At 35.9% G+C, this 21,969-nt stretch overlaps 2 protein-coding genes across 3 annotated transcripts in view; both read right to left on the bottom strand.

The window, feature by feature from the left end:
- Positions 1-21,969, bottom strand: part of RABGAP1L (RAB GTPase activating protein 1 like) — a 424,365-nt gene that overhangs the window by 270,765 nt on the left and 131,631 nt on the right. The window lies entirely within an intron of this gene.
- GPR52 (G protein-coupled receptor 52) lies at positions 1,498-6,509 on the bottom strand. The gene is made up of 2 exons (XM_019726424.3): positions 5,797-6,509; positions 1,498-4,926 (listed from the first exon to the last, which is right to left on the bottom strand). The coding sequence occupies exon 2, from the start codon at positions 4,484-4,486 to the stop codon at positions 3,401-3,403; it is 1,086 nt and encodes a 361-aa protein (XP_019581983.3). The 5' UTR covers positions 4,487-4,926; positions 5,797-6,509; the 3' UTR covers positions 1,498-3,400.

Here is a 21,969-nt window from a genome sequence, read left to right as displayed (position 1 = left end):
CAGCATGTTACCTAAGACCGAACAGTTTATAGAAGCCAGGATCTCAATCCAGGTCTCATACACTGGTAGGTTATAAAGACTTTCAACATGACATAACTTTAGAAACAATCCACAGATAATAGAACCCTTAGTAACAGACTACAGCATTACTGCTTGGCTGTCATTTATAACCAAATTGGATAATTACCATAGAATACAATATAATGATGAAAATAATAGCTATGCTTGCTATTCTTAAAACACATTAATCTAAAAAAGACAGTAATTTCAAAATAAGTGTTACCTTATCCTATAAACATATTAAAAGATGTCGAGAGGAAGTTGGTTTACCCTAGAGTTAGTTGCACGTGAAAATAAATGGAGAATCTAAACCTAGATCGTGCCTCACAGAGGTTCCCCTTACAGCCTACAATAAAGCATTCCTCCTCCACTCTTCTTCAAAACAATTTTTTTCAGTAAGAAATGTGCAAAGATTTGACAACGCTACTCAAGGAAAACTTAACAAAACTGAACAAAAGTAATATCAAGGAAACGCCACGCCCCACTGTTTCAGTTTAAGTATAGACTGACCTGGCCAGTTTGGGCTTATCAGATTGCTGTTTTAATCAAAGAGATTTGTAAGATCAAGGAAAAACATAACACAAGAAAAGAACTCAAGCAAAGATCTGGGTGAGAAAAACAGAAAGAAAACTCAAGAGAAATTTTGTAGGAAAAAGGTATAGACCAAGGTACAAAGGTTTGAAAGCTTTTGAAAAAAAAGAAAGCAGTACAGCGTAGCAGTTAAGTGTACAGGCTTTGGTGCCAGGCCAACTGAGTGTGACAGAGCCTCTGACTGATTGATCTTGAATAAGTCACTTTTCTTTAGTTTCCTCATCTCTATAATGGGAATAACAGTACCGTGTTTCCCTGAAAATAAGACCTAGCCGGACAATGAGCTCTAATGCGTCCTTTGGAACAAAAAGTAATGTAAGACCCGGTATTATATTATAGTAAAATAAGACTGGGTCTTATATTAATTTTTGCTCCAAAAGACGCATTAAAGCTCATTGTCCGGCTAGGCCTTATTTTCAGGGAAACTTGGTAGCTATCACAAAGGGTTCTAGTGAGGGTTAGATGTTATATGTAAAACATAACATGGTACCTGGCTCATAATTCTTGGTGTTAATAATTAAAAGGAAAAGTCAGAGGAAGAACGTACAATAAGCAGGGCCTCAGGTTTTCTGTACAGGGATCTCCTGAGTCTCTTCTAACTATATGTATGTGCCAAGCCAAAGGAGTCAAAATAATACATATAACGTTGAAGATCCTATTTATGACAACTGGAAAGTCATAGAATTATGTTTCCTTGAACTTTGTTTTCCTTGAACTGGCCTGAACTTAAAAGGCACATTTCAACTTATCCAAGATGCCACTGGCAAACAGGGGACATGAATTAATATAAACAACCCAAACCACGGAAGTGTAAAACTATTAAATTTTAATCCCAAACAAGTAAACTTTTGTTCCAAGTAAATGTTTTATTAAACTGAAGCAAAGTCTGATTTTGATATATAGAATACTATTTTATTCTTTATTTTAAACCTTTCTTACATGTTTAAAAATATACAGGGGTTCAGAACAACCTCAGTAAAATGATGACATTTCTATAAAGGACCTCTGAAGCCAAACCACCAGTGTGTGACAATGGCGGGCTTCCACAGGCACATTTCATTAACGCATTTCGTAAAACAAAGAAATCAAAAATGCTGAGAAGAAAAATACTCAGTAGTTTGATAGAAATTTTAAAATATCTGTCAGGCAAGAAACTTAGGGTAAAAAAGTAAGATTTAGATGTTTTACTACTCACGCCTGCTTCACTACTAATTCCCAAATACCATTTAGCTACACCCAAACCCCTGACAATTTATTACACAATTCCATGTAGCACACTAAAAAATAAGCTAATTTAATCTCTGAATATGAAAACAGATCATTACAAAAGAAAATACTGACAGCTCTTACCTGTACTTGATAATTAAGTATATTGTATTCTCAGCAACACTAAGAATGCAGCTTGGTCTAATATAAATATCTAAATAACAACTAAACAAAAGTATTCTTCTCTTAAAAGAAGTTTTTGTATATTTTTTCCAATGTTGATGACTTAAGGAACATTGATCTATATATTGTGCTAAGAAAACATTAGGCACAGGTCACATAATATAATTTACATTTTCTTTGTTGTGAAAAATGTGGTATGTGCAAACGCATGTCACACAAATGATTAGTGGACAGAACAGTAAGTTTTGTAGTCCTAACACAAAAAGGTCATTTTTTTACTCAAAAACAACAACAACAACAACAAAAAAAAACCAGGACACACCAAGTAGCTTTAAGAGTGGTACCTCATATCTGGGTGAGTCCCTGCATCTGAATTCTTTGTGGATTTTCTTAAAGGAAAATGAAGCTTTACTATAGAAAATGGGACACCATTTGGGCACATGAAATAATTTAAAAGGAACCAGAAATAAGTGTTTCCAAAAGCCATTAAAAATATTTAACACAATATCTCAAACAGGCTAGAGATTGCTTTGTCGGAAGAAATAAATTATTTAATATCATGATTGCTTTACATAGTAGATTCTTTCTTCAGCTAAGACACTTCTGGATTAAGGTACCAAAGGATGCAGATCAAGAAAAATGGAGAGAAAAATACAGCAGGCTGCTAGGAAAGGGGGAGGGGACGAGCATAATTTTACGGTAATGAAATAAAAATACTGTGTCTTTTTATTCACAGCAGAAAATTTGTGCTGCAGAGATTATAAAAACACAAGCAAAAGGGTTGTGTGGCAGGTACTAAAACACAACACTTACTGTGCATCCTCCGTGGAGAGACCACGTATGGATTTCAGACCAGTGTGTTTAAAAGTACACTTTGATGCAAAAGATTACACTTGGCCACATATATAATATGTAGCATTTTCTATAAAGGGCAGTTTATGTAAGTAATTTCCACAAGCACAAAGAGAGCGAGAGAGAGAGAGAGAGAGAGAGGGAGAATGAGAGACAAAGACAGAGGAGAGAGTTCAGTCAGAGAGAGACAGAGACGACGAGGGGCTTCGCTCACGTCCTGTGGAAGAGCTGAGATACTGTTTTCATCCTCAGTGCTTAATTTTTCCTATTACTGCACATTTATACTCACACACTATAATTATCTCATGAGATTGCCCTCTATACATCCTTTCCTTTAGTTTTTTTCTCCATGAGAAAAGAAAAAAAAAAAAAGAAAGAAACCTTTAGTCTTTTCATCTCACAGTCAACTATTCAAGTAAATATTTCTCTAGTGGCAAATTTCCAGATGAATGAAGAATATGATCACAAACCACTGTCAGATTACATTTGATTTCCTGTGTAGTTCTCTTCAAATGGAGCAGGAATTAGCCCGCTTCCTGGGTTTGGGGTCTCGTGTTTCCTGATCCTTCACACACATACAAGATGTGCACATCGTCTCGGACAGTCTTCGGAGGCCCAGCCGGAAGACACTGTTGGAAAGGCTGTATATTACACAGTTACAGAAACTATTACTTATAGCCAGCCAGGTTGTTAAGAAGGACAGTGTTGGATTGGCCAAGACCCGGGAGCTTTCCAGCAGAAAGTAAATGATATAGGGGAGCCATAGCATGTAAAACACACTGGTTATCCGAAACAAAACCATGGCGTAGCGACGGTCAGGGCTGTGTCCGGTCTCCCCAGAGGCACCCACCTCGTGGCTAGGGAATCGGGACCTCCGGTCATGTATCTCTTTGGTGTGCTGCCGGCAAATTTTGAAAATGTGGAAGTAAGTGAAGCAGACAACAAAGGCGGCAGGAGCATAAAGTAAACAAACAATGAAGCCCGTGAAGTAGGCACTGGTGAGCCAAGAGGTGGCACACCATTCAAAAATGTCACCATGGTAACCAGGTTTCCCCCAACCAAAAAAGGAAGGCAAGAAAATCAGGCAGGAGTAGATCCAGATTAAAATAATGCAAATTCTCAGTCGACAAGGGGTGACCAGTTGATTGTAGGAAAGAGGCTTGGTTATTGCAAGATAGCGATCCACACTAATGCAGGCAAGACATGCCATGGAAACACTTTTGAGAACCGAGATGATATATCCAAAGACCTGGCAAGTCAATGACTCGTGGATCCCCGTGGAGTAGTGGAGAAGTGAGAGAGTAGGAACCAAGCAGCTGACTCCAACGAAAAGGTCAGCATATGCCATGGTCTGAATGAAATAGCTGGTGGTGTAATGGTGCAAGAGTGGAGCACAGTGAAAGACAAAGATGACCGTTAAATTCCCAGCAATGATTAGAAATGTCAGCAGGACAATAACAATCGTCTCAAAGACGCAGACGTCCACCGCGCCGTAATGGCCAAATCCCAGTGGGCAGGAGTGGCGCTCGGTCACATTCACGAGGCCACTGCTCAGGTTCACGGTCCTCCATTCAGTCCACCTGGATTCATTCATGGCTTGGAATCAAGGGAACCTGCAGCCTTGGCTACAGCAAGCCGGTGCCCTGCCCGGCATCTGTTAAACTCTGCACGAGGGTTTCAGAATCAGCTTCCGTAGACAGTGGCAGTGCTTCTGTCACAGCTGAGCATCCCAGAGAGTGTTCCAGGATCTTCATCAGCCTCAGTGCAGCAGTGACACACCTCAGCTTTGGGAGGGGAGCGAGAGGAGGGAGGGGATAAGCTACAAAGGCGGTGAAAAAGGGTCACTCATGAGCTTCCTCTGGTGGTCTCAAACAACTTTTTGCAGACACAAGGCACTTCTAGAGAAAATGGGTTTATTACCTTGCACTATGAAAAATTAAATCTGCAACAAAAATAAATAAATCAATTGCCAAGAGAAGAAAAGCTTCTGTGGGCTGTATGTCCTCCTCAGAAGGGCTGTTTCTTAGGGATCAACTAGAAAGAATGAGAAAAGAAAAGGTCTGAAATTGTCTCAGGCTTCCTGTTTCATCTATCACGAGAAGTGGATTCATAGTTTAGAATTTAAGGAATTAAGATCTCAGATTTGGTTGGAAAGCTAAGAAAAAGTTCATTGTGACGAACAGTGTCTTTGGAGATTTGATGCTGTTGGGTCAACTTTATGATCCGTTTCTCTCATTTCTTTAAAAAGCTACGAACCACCGACCCATTTCCCAACAAAAGAGTCATCTTTATTTGGGCACAAAGGAGCAGAACAGAGATAACAGACTCCAGATTGCCCTATAGTTTTCATGAGGAGAAAACACACATATCTCCAGTAGGGAAGGTATAATATGAAATGTGTTAACACCTGACAAAATATGATAAACTTCTGAAGTTTCAATTCTGCATGCAATTTTAAAACATTCAGAAGAAAACAGTTTTAGTCTATTACAGTTACTGGTGCTACCACCAGCAATGTAATTTATACTTCTTCCTTTTCAAAAGGAAAAGAATTCATTTTTGCTATTAATTTCAGCATCAGTAACTGAAAATAACTTTCATTGTCTAATATGCCACCTTCCTTATAATAAAGCATGATCATAGACTATATAGTTATTTCTCACCTTTGTAACCACACCTATATCTCATCACATATATAGGTAACCATACATTAAATTTAGACAATAAGAGAAAGTTTCCTATAAGCACCCTGAGCTTATTTGACAAGAAATGTTGCCAATATTTATTACTGAGGCATTTCTATTAGGCTTCATAGTCTATGTTTCTCTACCTTTTCTATTTTCATTAGATGATTAGCAAATTAAATCATTACTTCAACTAAATCTTCTGAAAGTGGAAAATTACCTTGTTTGTTACATTTGCAGTTATGTAGCAGCCATATGTTTAAAAAAATGTCTCTTCTATTTCTGCATTCTATTTTGAGCAAGTGCTCAATTAACACAGGGGCCATCAGGCAGGTTGTAAGACGGTCTTGTTTTAAAATACCTCTAAAGCATTGAGATGCGTTTATATCCTAGAGTTTCAAATACTGAAAGGCTGGCTAGATAGAATCCATCCAAAAGGCTTCCAAGGTCGTTCTGATATAAGGTGAACATTGTCAAAGGTCTTTTTTAAAGTACAGGCATTTCAAAGAGTCTCTTGTCAGCCTTTGTTGTCATATCTTTTGAAGAAATACCATGCATTAAAAATAAAAACACTTCCTCAGGAACAAAGCAGCAGCTTCATAGAAAGCATTCTTCCGAAAGTTATTTTCTCGTGCAGCAGCAAGTCCTTCAGGGCGGTCCTTCCTTTATAATAGCCACGGGACAGTCCTCCTTGCACATCCCACTTTCACTTGTCACCAAATAGTTCTCTCATTGCAGGGATAAGGCAATGCTTCTCACCTACATTCATTCTCATCAGCTGCTAGGCTGGGCTGCTTGATTCGGAAGTCCGACTCACTGTGATGCAGTTACCAGGATGCTGTGGGGCTATTCTTCACAGTCTCAGCATCACTGCCTCCACCTGAGCCGGAGCCCTGCTCCTCCTCCTCCTCCTGAGCCGATGCAGAAGAACTCACCATCAGAAAGGTGACTCGGTCCTCCTGCCCCAATCAACAGCACAGCCAATGGCTACTGCAGCTGAAACTGTCACTAGGTAACAGTTGCCAGGCACATGCAGGCTTATAGACTCACTCGTCAAGCTCCGATCAAGATTGACAAAAGAAGACAATGGGACTGACCGATCTTATAACATATTAATGGCATGTATGAACTTCTAGAGGTATTCTCCTTAGAGCATTTGTAAAGATTATTTCCTATGGGCAGGACAGAAAAAAACAAAACTGGGATACACCTTTAAACCTGCAGAGAAACTACCACAAGGTACTTTGACACTAAAAGTCAGCAGTAATCTAATGCTTATTGGCAGAAAAAACTTATTAATTATTAAACATCAGTTAAGTCTTCATGAACTCCGGTAATATAGCTACTATTTTTATTCTCGAAAATATAGCTATGTTTTGATTAATAGAAGTTAAAAATCACGTAATCGCTCCCATCCCTGCCATACCCACACTAACCTGCTGAATTTGATGTATTCAACTGTACAAACAAAGCATTGGAACTAACACCTGTATACTAAACCCTATTTGGGAAAACATATAAGGTCAAATATGACCTCAGAAGAGTAGGCATTAGAAATAAATAGAATGACTGTTTAGTCCACTTTTGAACCTAACATAAAAAAGATTCAAAGAGTCAAAGAACTTTGTCATCCAATGCTTGAATTAGAAGGAAGTAAATTAAGCTCATTTATTTGATGGAGGTTAAAAATATTTCCATTTATTTTGACTTACTATTGATAAACATTCACTTTTAAAAAGCAAATCCTCTGGAGTCTGCACTCTTCTTAAAAGTGACTTAGAACTATTTTACCAATTATTTCAGAATTAAATCAGGAAAATTAAGATAAGAATGGAGGATAACTAACGTTTATCTATGTGCCAAGCATTATGCTGTGTGCTTTATATGTTTTTTCTCTATAAAAACCTATGAAGACGGTACTATCATAATCATTTTCCAAAGGAAGAAAATAGGCAGTAGAGAAAGTAACTATAACTTGCCTACTATTATTACAGAGTTTTGAAACTAGGATTGACACAGGTCAAAACTGTCATTCTTAATACCACACTGATGAACCCCACTCTTTTTTCCTCTCCTTTCCACTGATGGCTACCAGTCAAGAAATGTCTAAGAAGAGTTCTTTTGGATTTTAAACAATGATTTGTAAAGAGTAGAAAGGACTATTCTTTCCTTCATGTTGAATGGCCTTTCAAAAAGACCACACTATTGCTAAAATCTCAGGGGTTTAGGTGAAATTGTAGAACGGACGCGCATTTCTCATTTCAAGAAAAATTTATGAAACAAGTTAGAATAATCTTAGAATGAGAACATGTTGAGGTTTGAAAGTAAATATTTAAATTTAATACAACAAGGTTAATGTAAATTTTGCTGCAACGGACATGGGGGACATCCAAAGAACATGAAATACTAATTCAAAGAGATATATGCACCTCAATATTCATTGCAGCATTATTTACAAAAGCCAAGATATGGAAGCAACCTAAGTGTCCATCGATACACAAATGGATAAATAATATGTGGTACATATACAAAATGGAATATTACTCGGCCATAAAAAATGAAATTTTGCCATTTGTGACAACATGGATGGACCCAGAAGGTATTATACTAAGTGAAATAAGTCAGACAGAGAAAATCAAATACCATATGATTTCACTTATACATGAAATCTGAAAAACAAAACAAAAAACAGACTCATACAGAAAATCAACTGTTGGTTACCAAAAGGGGTGGGGGTTGAGTGGCAGGCAAATTAGGTGAAGGTACAAAATTCTAGCTGTAAAATATTAATAATAAAGTCATGGAATATAATGTACAGTATAGACAATATAGTCAAAAATATTGTAATAACTTTGTATGATGTTAGATGGTAACTAGACTTACTGTGGGGATCACTTCATAAAGTGCGATAATACAGTATCACCATGATGTACACCTGAAACTAATATGATATTGTATGATAATTATATGTGAATTTTAAAAAATAGCTAGAAAGTCCTATTTTGCAGGGAAGCATTTTGACTTTTAGGGATACCTAAAAGTATTAAAATCAAAGAAAACGGGATGTAATTAACATTCGTTTACAATAATAATAATTATTCAAAATAAAAATTACATTTGATAAATATTCATAAATGTGGACAGACCTCACATTCCATATGAAGAACAGTTAAATACCAAGCTTTACTACAAAACCACTGAAAAATAAAACACTATCAATTATTAAAGCTTCCTCAAGTCACCCAAATCTAAACAAATCATTTTAAAAGTATAGACTTTACACATTTTAAAAATACTTTTGAACTGTAGTGTTTTGAATACCAGGGAAATGGCAAAAACAACTCCCTTTAGAGAAATTAAAATACTCGATCACCTTAGTTTGACACATTTCTTTCCCCAAAATCACTGGCAGGGATTTGACTCTAAGACTACTGTAAATAACCCATAATTGTACCTGCTTTCAAAGGTATGTGATGAGATGAGAAGGAGAGTTCGAGGAGCAGTGCTCTGACCCACCAACTTCCACCCAAAAGCTTCAGTAGTTCTAACAAGATAATGTTCTTTTCAGAGACTGACTGCTTCGACTGGCTCCTCACTTTTCCTCCTTTCCATCTTTTTTTGATCTGATTTTAATAAGAACTAATTATAATGTGAAGCTCTAATAACAAAAGACCATTAATATTGTTATATTTACATAGCTCATTACATAAAGCATTCTTTGTTTTTATATTAGGCATAATTCTCTTCATTTTAGGGGTCATTAGGTATTTTATTATTGCCATTCTTAATACAATCATCCTTCTCCTTTCAACTGATGAATGCTAGTTGGAAAGTCTCTAAGAGGAATCATTATTTGGTATTACTTCAGAATTACTTCTAACAGCTAAAACTGTATAACTTTATGACATGACACATCACAAGTATTTGATTTTTCACTTATGCCTTAAAGATGTTTTATATATTATTTTATATGTATCAATATTTCAATATTTCATTATTAAACCTGTAAGTGACTTGAGCAACTACTCAATAGGACCTAAACAGTAAAGCAAGATAGAGACATTAGCCATCAACGGTAAACAGAATAAAGAGTAGGCAGTGACTATCAAGGGTAACCACACAACTAAAATATTAAAAAGTAAACAAATATAAAGTCAAAGGTTTTTTAAAGTACTCTTTAAATGTCCCCCAGGTGTATGCATGCGGAATTTATCTATTTCTTCAATGACTCCTCTCATTGGTTAACTTCTCTCCATCTGCAGTGTCACTCCCCTAAGCAAGCCGGCATCAGCTTGTGTGTGGACTACTGCAGCGGCTTCCTGCGTCGTGTGCAGCCTCTTTTCAATCCATGCTGCACAAAACAGACAGAACAGTCTTTCCAAAACGCAAACCTGATTATATCACTCCCCTGTTTAAAAAATTAAAAATTAAAAAAAACAACACTAAAAATCTAAGAACAGAATTACCATATGACCCAGCAATCCCTCTTCTGGGTATCTATCTAAAAACTCTGAAAACATTTATCCATCAAGATAGATGGACCCCTATGTTCATTGTAGCATTATTTATGGTGGCCAAGACAAGGAAACAACCAAACCGGCCTTCGATGGATGATCGGATAAAGATGTGGTACATATATACAGTGGAATATATTACTCAGCCATAATAAAAGATGAAATAGTGCTATTTGTGACAACATGCTAAGCAAATAAGTCAGAAAAAGTCAAGTACCATATGACTTCACTCCTATGTGGGATATAAAATGGAAAGCAACAAACAAACAAGACAAACAAACAAAAACTCACACACACAGATAATAGTTTAGTGGTTACCAGAGGGTAAGGGGGGAAAGAGAGTGGTAGAAAAGGGTAAAGGGGGTCAAATATAAGTGATGGAAGGAGAACTGACTCTGGGTGATGAACACACAATGCAATATACAGATGATATATTGCAGAATTCTACACTTGAAACTTGTATAATTTTACTAACCAATGTCACCCCAATAAATTTAATTTAAAAAAATACTTCAGTGCCCTTAGGGTAAAGACCTAACAGGTCCTACAAAATCCAGTCTCTACATATCTATCCAATCTTAACTTCTAGTCTATGTTGCTTAGTATGAGCTAAACTGGCTCTACCTCCGCCCACTCCACCGGTCCCCAAGTCCTACACATATCTCTTACGTTCCCTGCCGCCTTAAGTTCTCTGTACCTGCTGCTTACTATGCTTTCACACTTGTTTTAGTTCATCCCGATGCAATCTTCAGGTGTCGATTCAAATGCCTCTTCAGGGAAACCTTCCTTGAATTCCCAGATTAGAGCATATTCCACACTTATCATAGGTTATAAGAACCTATTTCATTCGATTGTGTCTTCCTGACTAGATTGCAAGCCCCATGAAAAAGGCAACATCTGCTTTGTTCCTCATTTTCTCTCAGGTGCCTACACTACAGTGTTCGGCATAGAATAGGAGTTGAACAAATAAATATTTAATATAATTTAATGGAAAGCACATAAAAATCGCTTGAAGAGTCTATAAGACGACAGAAAAATATTAATAAACAGTTTTGTGACACTCAGAATACACAAAGTTCCTTGGAATCCCTTGTATAACATACAAGATTCACAAGAGAGCTATAAAATATATGACCAAATTTCAGAGGGAAAATAATTAGTCTAATATATTCAAATTAAGAGTAACATTCATCAATACTTCTACTTAAACCCAATTCAATACGAATATCTGACTAGTGCTTTGAAAAATCGTACCTAACAAGAGATACTGATTATTTACTTATTTTAATAATGACCAATGTTGCAAGATGCCATATCAATGTATTTTAAATGTAGTACTATTAAATGTGGTATCAACAGTATAAGACAACTTGGTTGAAGTACTAAACAAAAAAAATAAACCCTCTGAAGTGGCACATGTTACATTCCGCTGATTTAGTGACTTCTCAAAGGCCAAAACAAGTTTATATTGTTAACTTCATTTCATTATAAGACAAGTTACACTTGTTAAATATTTTTCATTGTTAATAAACAAGTGTTAAGTTTGTGGCACTGCAAAAGACAACTTCCTTAATCTGGGAAACACTCTATGGGAAAATCGACAGCTAACGTGTTATTTAATGGTGAAAGAGTAAATGCTTTCTCCTTAAGATCGGAAATGAGAAAAGATGTCTGTCTGCTCTCACCACTTCAATGCACATAGTACTGGAGGTCCCAGTCAGCAAAACAGGCAAGAAAAAGAAATAGTTAAATCATACAAGAAAAGGAAGACATAATTGCCAACATAGGAAATACTAAAATAAAAAAAATCATCCCCATTAGCATGAGTAAATTTTGTCAGAATACAAGGTCAACATACAAAAATCATTGCATTTCTATACACTTTCAACAAACAATAATAAATAAAATTCTAAAACAATAAACCATTCACAATACCCTCAAAATGCAAAAAAAAATATGAATAGTCTTAATAAAAGATTTATAAGACCTCTACCCTGAACACTACAAAATGTCATTGAGAAAAATTAAAATGTCCTAAGTCAATGGAAAGATACACCATCTTTATGAATTAGAAGATTCAATATTGTTAAGAATGTCAGTTTTTCTCAAATTGATCTATAGATTTTTTGCTATTCCAATTAAAATCCAAGCAGATTTTTTTTTTTTAAGAACTTACAAGTTCTTTCTAAAGTTTACATATAAAAACAAAAAAACTAGGATAGCTCAAACAATCTTGGGAAGGGATAAAAAATAGTTGGAGGACTGGTATAACCTGATTTCAAGACTTACTATAAAGCCACAGTAATCAAGACTGGCATAGGACACATAAACATACCATGGAAAAGAATAGAGTCCAAAAATAAACCCATTCTAATCAACTGAATTTCAACAGAATCTAAAACACATCAGGAGAAAAGAAAATCTGTTCAGTAAATGGTAGTAGAAAATTTTGGCTCTCTGGGGGAAAGTAAACTTAGACCCCTTCCTCATACCATACACGAAAAATATTTGAGATGATCATAGATCCAAGCAGAAAAATTAGTATTATAAATATATAGCATCCAGAAGAAAACATCCTAGAAGAATAATATTTTCATGACATGAGAGTAGAAAAGGATTTCTTAGGATACTGAAAGCAATAAATACAAAAGAAAAATTTAATTAATTATACTTAAAATTAAAAGTTTGCTTTTCAAAAGATATCATTAGGAAAATCAGTAAGCAAGTCAAAAGAATGGAAAAAAATATTAGTAAACGTATATCTAACAAAGGACTTGTACTCAAAATATATAACTGACTTCTATAATTTGTTAATAAAAATACAAATAATGCGATTGGAAAATGGGAAAACACTGGTATAAACATTTCACAAAGGAAGACACAGAAATGGCCACCAAGGAAGAAATGCTGAGCAACAACAGTCATCAAGAAAAAGCAAACTGAAATCACAGTGAGATTCCATGATATAGCCACCAGGACGGCTAAAATTAAGACATTGACAAATACTAAATGTTGATAAGGATGCAGAACAACAGAAACTCATAAATTCCTACTGGCAATGTCAAATGGCCCAACTTTGAAACAGTTTGGGAGTTTCTCATAACAATAAACATATCTACCCTATGATCCATCAAATCTACCCAATAGAAACAAAAATATATATCCATAAAAAACTTGTATAAAAATGTATATAGCAGCTTTATTTTTAATAGTCCCAAGCTGGAAACAACCATACATCCATCAATAGGGGAATGAATAAACAAATTGTGATATGTCCATATAAAGAAGTTCTGGAAGAGGCAGAACTAATTTTTGATCAAAGAAAGAACATCGTTGCCTCAGGAGTGTGTGTGTGTGTGTGTGTGTGTGTGTGTGTGTGTGTGTGCGCGCGTTGAGTGATGAAAAGTATAAGGAAACTTTCGAGGATGATAGAAACGTTTTGCAGCTTGATAGCTGTGGGTTACCTGCATGCACACGTGCAAACTCACCAAAATGTAACATTTAACATCTGTGCATTTCACATAGATGCAAGTTCTAGCAAGAGGATGATAAAGCTAGGATTTCACTTGCTCGTTTCAAGAGCTTCATGTCTGTGTAAAACCACCAAATTAGAGCCCTACATTGAGCAATTTTAAGGCACTGCCAGGAAATCGTATGTATTGATGTTTGAAAAGGAAAACACCAGAGCCCTCCCAAAGCAATGTCCCGTCAAGAATGAGAGCTACTGAAATGTCTACAAGAACAGATACTGCTGGACAGAATAAGCACATCAAGCCTGTGCCTGCTTTCACGCCGTCTGAATCAGCACACCTGACTCACGGCCCAGTGTTTGTACTCACAGACACAATAGCCCAGATGCAAGTGAGACACTACGTGAGAAAAGCCTTCTTATTAAAGGCCGGTTATACAACACTCAGACTGCGCTCACTGGCTGGGATCTAAGACAACTGGTCAAGAAAGCAAAGCCTTTGGGAGATTCCATTAGTTTTAGTCAATCACAAAGGAAAATGGAGAAGAAAATTACAATATACATGTATGTTTAACTCTCAGAGGGGAAATCCTCAAACAAAATACATGATTAAAAGCTAATTGGTCAAAAATAGTACGCAGAGCAATCAAATAAAACCAGGGACAGTTTGACCTTTCTATTTTCTCTCAGTTATGGTTTTACCTACAAGAAACACTACGTTTGAAGACTAGGAAAGACCAACTTCCAGAAGAGAGTACAGGCTTTAGAGTGAGCCAGACCGGGTTGGCACACTGGCTGAGCACTCGTTATTTATGAGGTCTTGGGTATGTCATCCTCTCCACGTGCAAAACGGAGGTGATAATACCCCCCTTTTAAAGCCGGTTATTTAATTAAAAACTAAAAATAAACTCTGAAAAGCACATAGCAGTTTTTCATTCAAAGCTCACTAATAGTAAGGTAAGCATATTCTTTACTATCAACTTGCTTTTGTTTAATCATTGCTCAAGGAATGACACCCACAAGTAACCTGTTCGGATTGGGAAATTAATAACAATACTTGCACTATTCTATTGAGTTGCCAGCTCCCTCAACATTCCTTTAGAAAAGTACATTCTTAAAAGCAATACATGGTCTGAAGGTGACTCTGCATCTTAGGATATTTCTGTGATCAGCAATTCAGGAACACAAAAATTACGAACCTTAAGTCCCTGAAAACCTCACTGACATGGATCCTGCCATTCCCAAAACAGCTGAGACTGTCTCTTTTGAAATTTAAAAAATTTTGTTTTACTCTATCAAATTTTACATTTAAATCTTTATAACAGGTATCACCCACTCCTCTGCCTTCTTAATCTGGGAATTGTGAACATAATTGAATGCTACCTGGTAGGCTGGAATCATCACTGTAACATCAATTAAAACACCTGTAATACAATCATACTGCTGTAGCTGCTGAATTCAATTACATGTATATTCAGATATACATATAAAAGAGACTGGCTTAATTTACACAACTAACTGGACATCTAGAAAGAATATATAGCTCCCTATATTTTCTGACTCTATTTATTTGCATAGCAAATATAGCAGTACCCCTCCTTCCTCTTCTAATTCACTATCTTTAATCTTCTAGAGGCTTAAGTATCAGAAACTACACTTACAGGAATTTTTTTCCCCAAAAAGTAAATAGCAGAACTGCTCTGTGTCTAAAGTACCATAGCTCAGGCTTTGGCTGTCAGTTATTTCTAGATAAGAGAGGTGGTAACTGTTTTAATATGGCAACATATATGACAAATACACTTAAAAATAACACAGGAAAAAGGAAATTCCAAGCTAGCTTATATTTTCCATGGAAGAGTTATCCATCAATCATGTTGTTCTCTTATTTTATGAAATAACCAATCTGGAAATTATACTGTTTCTAATAAGATTTTTATATCAGTAAAATCCCATCAAATATTAATATTATCTCACAGAAAGGGTTCAATACATCCACTTTCCTTTAATTTTTGTACAGTAAAAACATAGAGGAAAAAGTTGAACCTCGAAACATCTCCTTCAAAAGTCTGTTAAAATTGTATGGAAACAGAATAAGACAATTACATTTTAAGTAATGGAGTCACATTACAGGAAAGAAATGTTGATTCCAATTGATTTTTAATTAAAAGAGATTTTCTATTATAAAAATTCTATTTTTTAAGATATCTTATTGTTATGGCAACTGAAGCGCTAAAAATAATAAAGAAATATCAAAGTTGTTATAGCAACTGGAACTTTAAAAAGCCTTCAAGTGTAAAGTAAGCAAACCTTTACTTGGCTTGAAATGCAACATCTATGACTCAGTTTTCAAAAGAAAACTTGAAATACTCATGCTCTTGCCTTCACAAGTTGTCTCTGGAGTCCAAATTTAAAAACAAAACCTTCAGAATAAGAGTTGAAGTATTTTTTATATTCCTATATCCCTCATCATTCTATACATATTCAACAATGTGGCTTTGATAACTATACGAGTTACCGAACTCCATCAATAGCAAGAAATGCTGATTACTCAATAAATGCATGTTGATTGAACTCAACTATTCAGAGTTGACACAGAAACTGGATTTTCTGGCCTTCTGACTTGCTTCTCACCTGCCATCTTCACTGCTCTGCTCTACAATATACTAAAGGTGGAGAAGATCTGCTCATTGTCAATGCTTTGCCCAGATTCATCCCAATAGTCAATGACATTACAATTTTTACTGAAGGCCTATTGCCTGCTGGGCAATTGATGGAGGCTCTGGAGCCTTTCCTCATACAGGTCACAGGCTAGTAGAAGATGAACTAAAAGATGGATATAGCGGGATCTGCAGGAGAAAGTTCATAAGCAGTGGTATGGTCTTTGGAGTCTTTAAACCTAAGAGTAACTTAATTGATTCTTTTCCCAGAGATAGCCAGATTAAGAAATTACAATTTTAGATTTACATGCTCCGCATTAGAAATTCAAAGCAAGTCTTTACTTTCATATTTTCATTTGTTCCTTTCTAATATTATAACTAACGGCCAAGATTCGGGCGACAACGTAGTAGGATGTTAACATAGCACATTTCTCTAGCATTTATGGACTAAAGAGAATTGGCTGGGAAGAGACCCCTATGTATGTCTCTCCATACCCTCCTGCTTTACTGTCATCTTTACCCATCCCCTTTTTAGTATTTTCCCCCCCAAGAAACACTGGCTTATGTTTAAGCTAGCAGTGGTTTGTCTTGTGAGCTAGTAGAGATGATTTGAGAAGTTCAGACTGGGCTCGGTGGGAAGAAGAGCCAGAAGAAATATTCCCCTTACACCTCGAATGGGGGCGCTGCAGCGTTTGGTTAGTAAAGCGTCCTGTTATATAGTCTGACAACTCTGCAGAACGAGAACACTTTCATAAGCGTAAGTAAGGGCAAACTCTGCCCTTACCCGCCTTACCCGTAAAGATGACTAACGATGACCACTACTGTTTTACTACATGGTCCAATACAATTCTGCTGCCTTTTATGAAAATGAATAACTGTCATTGCCCTTTAGATGAAAAATTTCCAATACTTGGTTTATTCTTAACCCATGATTATCAGTATCATCCAACAAAATCTTATTTTTCCTCATTTTTACAAAAAAAATACAAGCACTCAAGAACATCAAACTGTACCTTCAAAATAAAATTGCTAATAGTAAACAGATAACTTGGTCATTATAGTTAACAATGCAGTAATTTCTATACATGCAGCACCTATGTGATTAACTTTATAATAGTTCTTGGATTTCTACTTGTTTATGCCACATATAGTGTCTCTGTATATGTACATATTATACATTTTATAATATTTCTCAAACTAGTATCGAAGGAATCTTTGAGAATATATCTTTAGTGGTCCATAAACATAATTTTTTTTTAATTTTCAGTGTTGACTTTCAAAACAATCTAAAAGCTTTAGTAGAAGTAGATTCTGATAATCTGGCTGCTATCTCATAGCAAAGCACTGTTCTGCAGTATTGATGCCAACATTTGTTGAAGCATTTACCATGTGTTGAAGCCAAGGTATTCTTAATTTGTTGCAGACTAAGAAAGTAGAACATAAAAGCATTTAATATGTAAATGATGCATCAAGTGAAGGTCACATGACCTAACAACACACTATACAAATAAGTTTTTCCAGTGGGTTGGAAAAGTGTTCTGGGAAAGCTTGAGTCATCTGAAGGCACATGGTCCCATAAGTATGCCAAGCTCAAAAAAATCTATGTTGTAGCTGTCAGCATCTCATTTACACTGTGAGCGGCAATTTAATTTCAGGAAAATAACTGCATCCATAACATTAAGTTAATACAACAAATATACATTTTTACTGATTTTATAGTTTGCTTATATTAAATTTATTATGGTCACCAGAGCTAAAAGTTTAAAGAGTTTATATTTAATTTTATACTGCCATATATTTAGGTAACATTGAAATAATACGTATTGTCAACACAGATGGAAGAGGATTGCTAAGAACTTCCCCCCCCATGAAATGGTGTGGCATATTATTCAAAGTTGAAAACCCTGACACGTACAGTAGCTGATATTTAAAAGATGTCTTTTAATAATGATGATTACGTACCCTGGCAATACAAGTCAAAGGGAAGCAAAGCTAAAGAAAACTAACTAGGCTGATAAGAAACTAACAATATCGGAGTCTACAGCGCCCATAAGCTTATGGAAAATATCCAATTACAAGTCATCTGAACAGATGGAAAAAGTTATAAAAAAAGATATAATTATCATAAGATGCTCATTTAAACATACATTTGCTTTTACATGAAAACACTAAAGAAATGTCTTGATTGTGACCCTCTTCCGCACGAACTCCCCCGTACCCTGTTTCTACCTCATACGCTGCCCGCTCCTAGACCTACACAACTGTCTCCTTTATCTTTCTTTCGCTCATGGAACCCAACACACAGTGCTTCAGTCGCACATGTACAGCGCATGTTTGTTGAAAGGATAATGTTTCTGTTGACTCGGCACTTTCCCCCCAAAGATCTCATAATGTTTTATAAACAGACATTACCAACTTTATAAATATACTTATGGTTTACTGAAGATCACATTTAAAATATGATGGAAAAGGAAATGTCAACAGAAAGAAATGGAATGAAACCATCTAACCCTCACACCAGGGATGTATTAACCAAGATCGTTGAAAGTCTGTTGCAGGGGCTTAAAATCATTTACTTAACAATTTAATTCACCAACCGATAGAGATTTGAGTACATTCAACCATCTTCTTCCCTAGTTTATGAGCTCCTCTAAAAATCTTTCTTGTTACGTTATCCTCAGTGGCAAGCAGTGTCTGGCACATAATAGAATAATATTTGCTAAATAAATTGACTTATTTGTGTGCCTCCCCTGCTGAATATTGACACAAAAGATCATTTTATGAAGCTAGAGTCTAATCTAGAATAAACAGCAGGATTCTCCTAAAACATCAGAAATTGGGGTGGCTTAAACTCACCCGGAATATACACCGTTTTTAAAAGAAAGCTAAAAATATTATACTTCCTCATCGTCTTTGGCTCATGTTATGGGGGAATGAGGAAAATAAATCAAGCGATTGACCTACATCTGCCAGTACAACTTTGTTTTTCACCGGGCAGCTTCAAAACTAAGTGGCTAAAGTGATTTGGTAGCATAGGGAACAACTCAGAACATTGAACCTTTGACAGAAATCACTTTTAAGAGACAGAAATTGAGAAAGGAAAGAATAAACCTATTATGCTGTTTTCAAGACATGCCTAAAAGTAATAAATGTTGCTGAACTGGCAGAAGGCTAGTAAGGAAGTGTCTCTATTAAAAAGTATTTGGATCAAAGAAGAAAACGTGATCAAAAACAGAATCCGAAGGCTGAAGGTAGGCATCAGCGATCGGTTTGGCAATGCTGACCCACTAAGTTGCACCTGCAACAGTGTTTACAACTCCTGAGTTGGGGGCTAGGACTTCGAAAGTCCACAGAGGCATGAACACACACACACATATTCACAGAGATTAAATGTCCCTGTTAGTCTGACACTGACATCCCCACCATGCCAGCTTCAGCCCAGCAACGCTCCAGATGATGGCCACACACAGGCTGACGCTTGGTAAGTGTCAGTCTGCAACAGGGACTCGTCACAAATGTCACCCCCCTCTGCTCTTCCCATTCACTCTCTCACCCATCCCTACTTTCAGATGCTGAAATAACCGGGTACACAAACAGTATAAAACGGATGAGTTATAGAAATAGTGATTTAAAAATTGAAGCTCTGGGGAAAAAAACAAAATTTTGTTCAAAGAAAACTATGCTTTGGGTTAAAAGCAGATGCTCATAGTGCCAGTAAGAAGCTTTAATTGGGCATTTAAAATTCAGAACCCCAACACCAAGTAACCTATGATCAACATTTTCACTAGGAAAAAAGAGCTCACAGAATTTTATTAATACCCACGATTCTGAAGTTGCCTGTAAGTAACAATGAAATAAATCAACTTCTGATTCTTTTGTTCCTTTTATCATATATGAAGCCTTCCCAGGGCTGAGCTTTTTGAATAGTAGCAAAACCTTGGAGGGTTAATCGTCCAGTCTTTCAGCAGTCTTCCCAGGAAGAAGGCACGCATGAAGATGTATTTGTGAAAGAAAAGTTTTAGAAAATTGTAGAAAACCATATATCCAGTATCCCAAGTATATCTTTATATTTGTGAATTTGCTAGCTCTAGTTGTTTAAATGCTTATATTATCTGGGTACCAAAAGATAGCTGCAGAAATGTCAGGGATTCTAGTTATAGTGATGGGTTGGAATGACATTTTCCTTAATAACTCCTTTTATAAATGTACCGCCCAAGCTGAATGTCATTATGGGACTATTTATAATTTAGAGCTTTCTGTCATGATGATTTTATGCCCTGACATGGCACAGAGTAGGCTGGAAACAGCTGTATGCCCCAAAGGGAAATGAAATGATCGGTGTTTCAGAGCGAAGGTATGAAACATGAAAGTGCGAGTATTTCTTACAGATCTTCATGAGACTCATGACGGCTAATTGATTGTAACATACAGTAAAATTATGCCACTCAAGCAGTAACAATTACAATAATAAATGTTATTCCACCAATAAAGTTTCTTTCTTTTAAGTACAGGAAACTTAATTATAAATATAACTCTAATCCTTTGAACTTCCTAATAAACTACATATATGGCACTATAACAATTAAGGTTTTTGTGCACAAAATGGGTGTTAAAAAGGTTTTGGAAAATTTCAGACAAATCATTTACCCAGTAACAATGGAATATCTTTACATTTGTAAATTTTAACTTTGCATAAAGTGGATTTAACTAACATAAACAGAATCAAGAGAAAAATGTCAATTATTAGGTAACATGAGGATGTACTACTGTATTTGTGGAAAACGTCAGTCTAAACCCCACCATGAATAAAAGACAGTAGGAGGGATAATCAAACTGTCTTGTTTTTGTTTTGTTCTGTTCTGGTTTACTTATTCAGTTTTTTAAATCCATTAGAGTAAAAAATATTAGGTTATGTCTAATTTGCTCCTTATATTTTGGGGGATTTTCATAAGAATTCAAGTTTGTGGAGAATTTTGAATATAATCGTGACAAATACTCTTCATATCTCAAGCTAATGAACTAGAAATGAGAGAAGAACGTTCTAGTTAACTTGTTCACTAGATGACCGGGAGAAAGTCACTTGACTTCTTCTAGTTCCAAGTGCCTAATCTGTCTCATTTATGAAAGGAGATACTTACCAAATGAAGCATGCAACAGCAACAGCAGATGCTTTTTTTAAGTTCTTGAGAACCCTGAAATTTTTATATTCACATGGGTACCTACTAAGAATATTATAAATGTGGACTGAGATACAGAAAACTACTGATAAAGAATAACATACTACAGTAGCTGTTGGTTACACAGGTCAACTCTTATCTACAGCAAATGCCGTAACAAATTCTAATGAAAAAACTCAGCATGACAAAAAGATTCCCCATGCTGTGGCTGATGGCCCACACATCTCAAATAATATTCAGAATATAACAGTCCTTACCAACTGAAACAGAAAAAAGAAAAAAGTAGAAAGTCCTCTATTATTTGCTTGCACTTGCCAACAAAGACAATTGAACCATTCTGTTCTAAATGTTAAATGAGAATCCAATATTGTTGGTTTATTTTAATCCCACAAAAACTTGCATTCCCATTGTATACTATAATTTGTAACAATAATATTACCAATAATTTGTTAACCATAGGCACAAATGAAACATAAAGGTGTGCTGTAAATGATGCAATACACAGATCAATCAATGAATTAAAGGTTGGAATTTATGCCTGTTTTTATTTCATAGCAGCTATGCGACACTTTTGAA

Source organism: Rhinolophus sinicus, chromosome 11, assembly GCF_057876585.1.
Source record: "Rhinolophus sinicus isolate RSI-liver-muscle chromosome 11, RSI-T2T, whole genome shotgun sequence".
NCBI lineage: Eukaryota > Metazoa > Chordata > Mammalia > Chiroptera > Rhinolophidae > Rhinolophus > Rhinolophus sinicus.
This window is presented reverse-complemented; position numbering and strand designations above follow the sequence as displayed.

Excerpts from the sequence above, each read along its gene's own strand:
- GPR52 (XM_019726424.3), bottom strand. The coding sequence starts at position 4,486 with ATGAATGAATCCAGGTGGACTGAATGGAGGACCGTGAACCTGAGCAGT.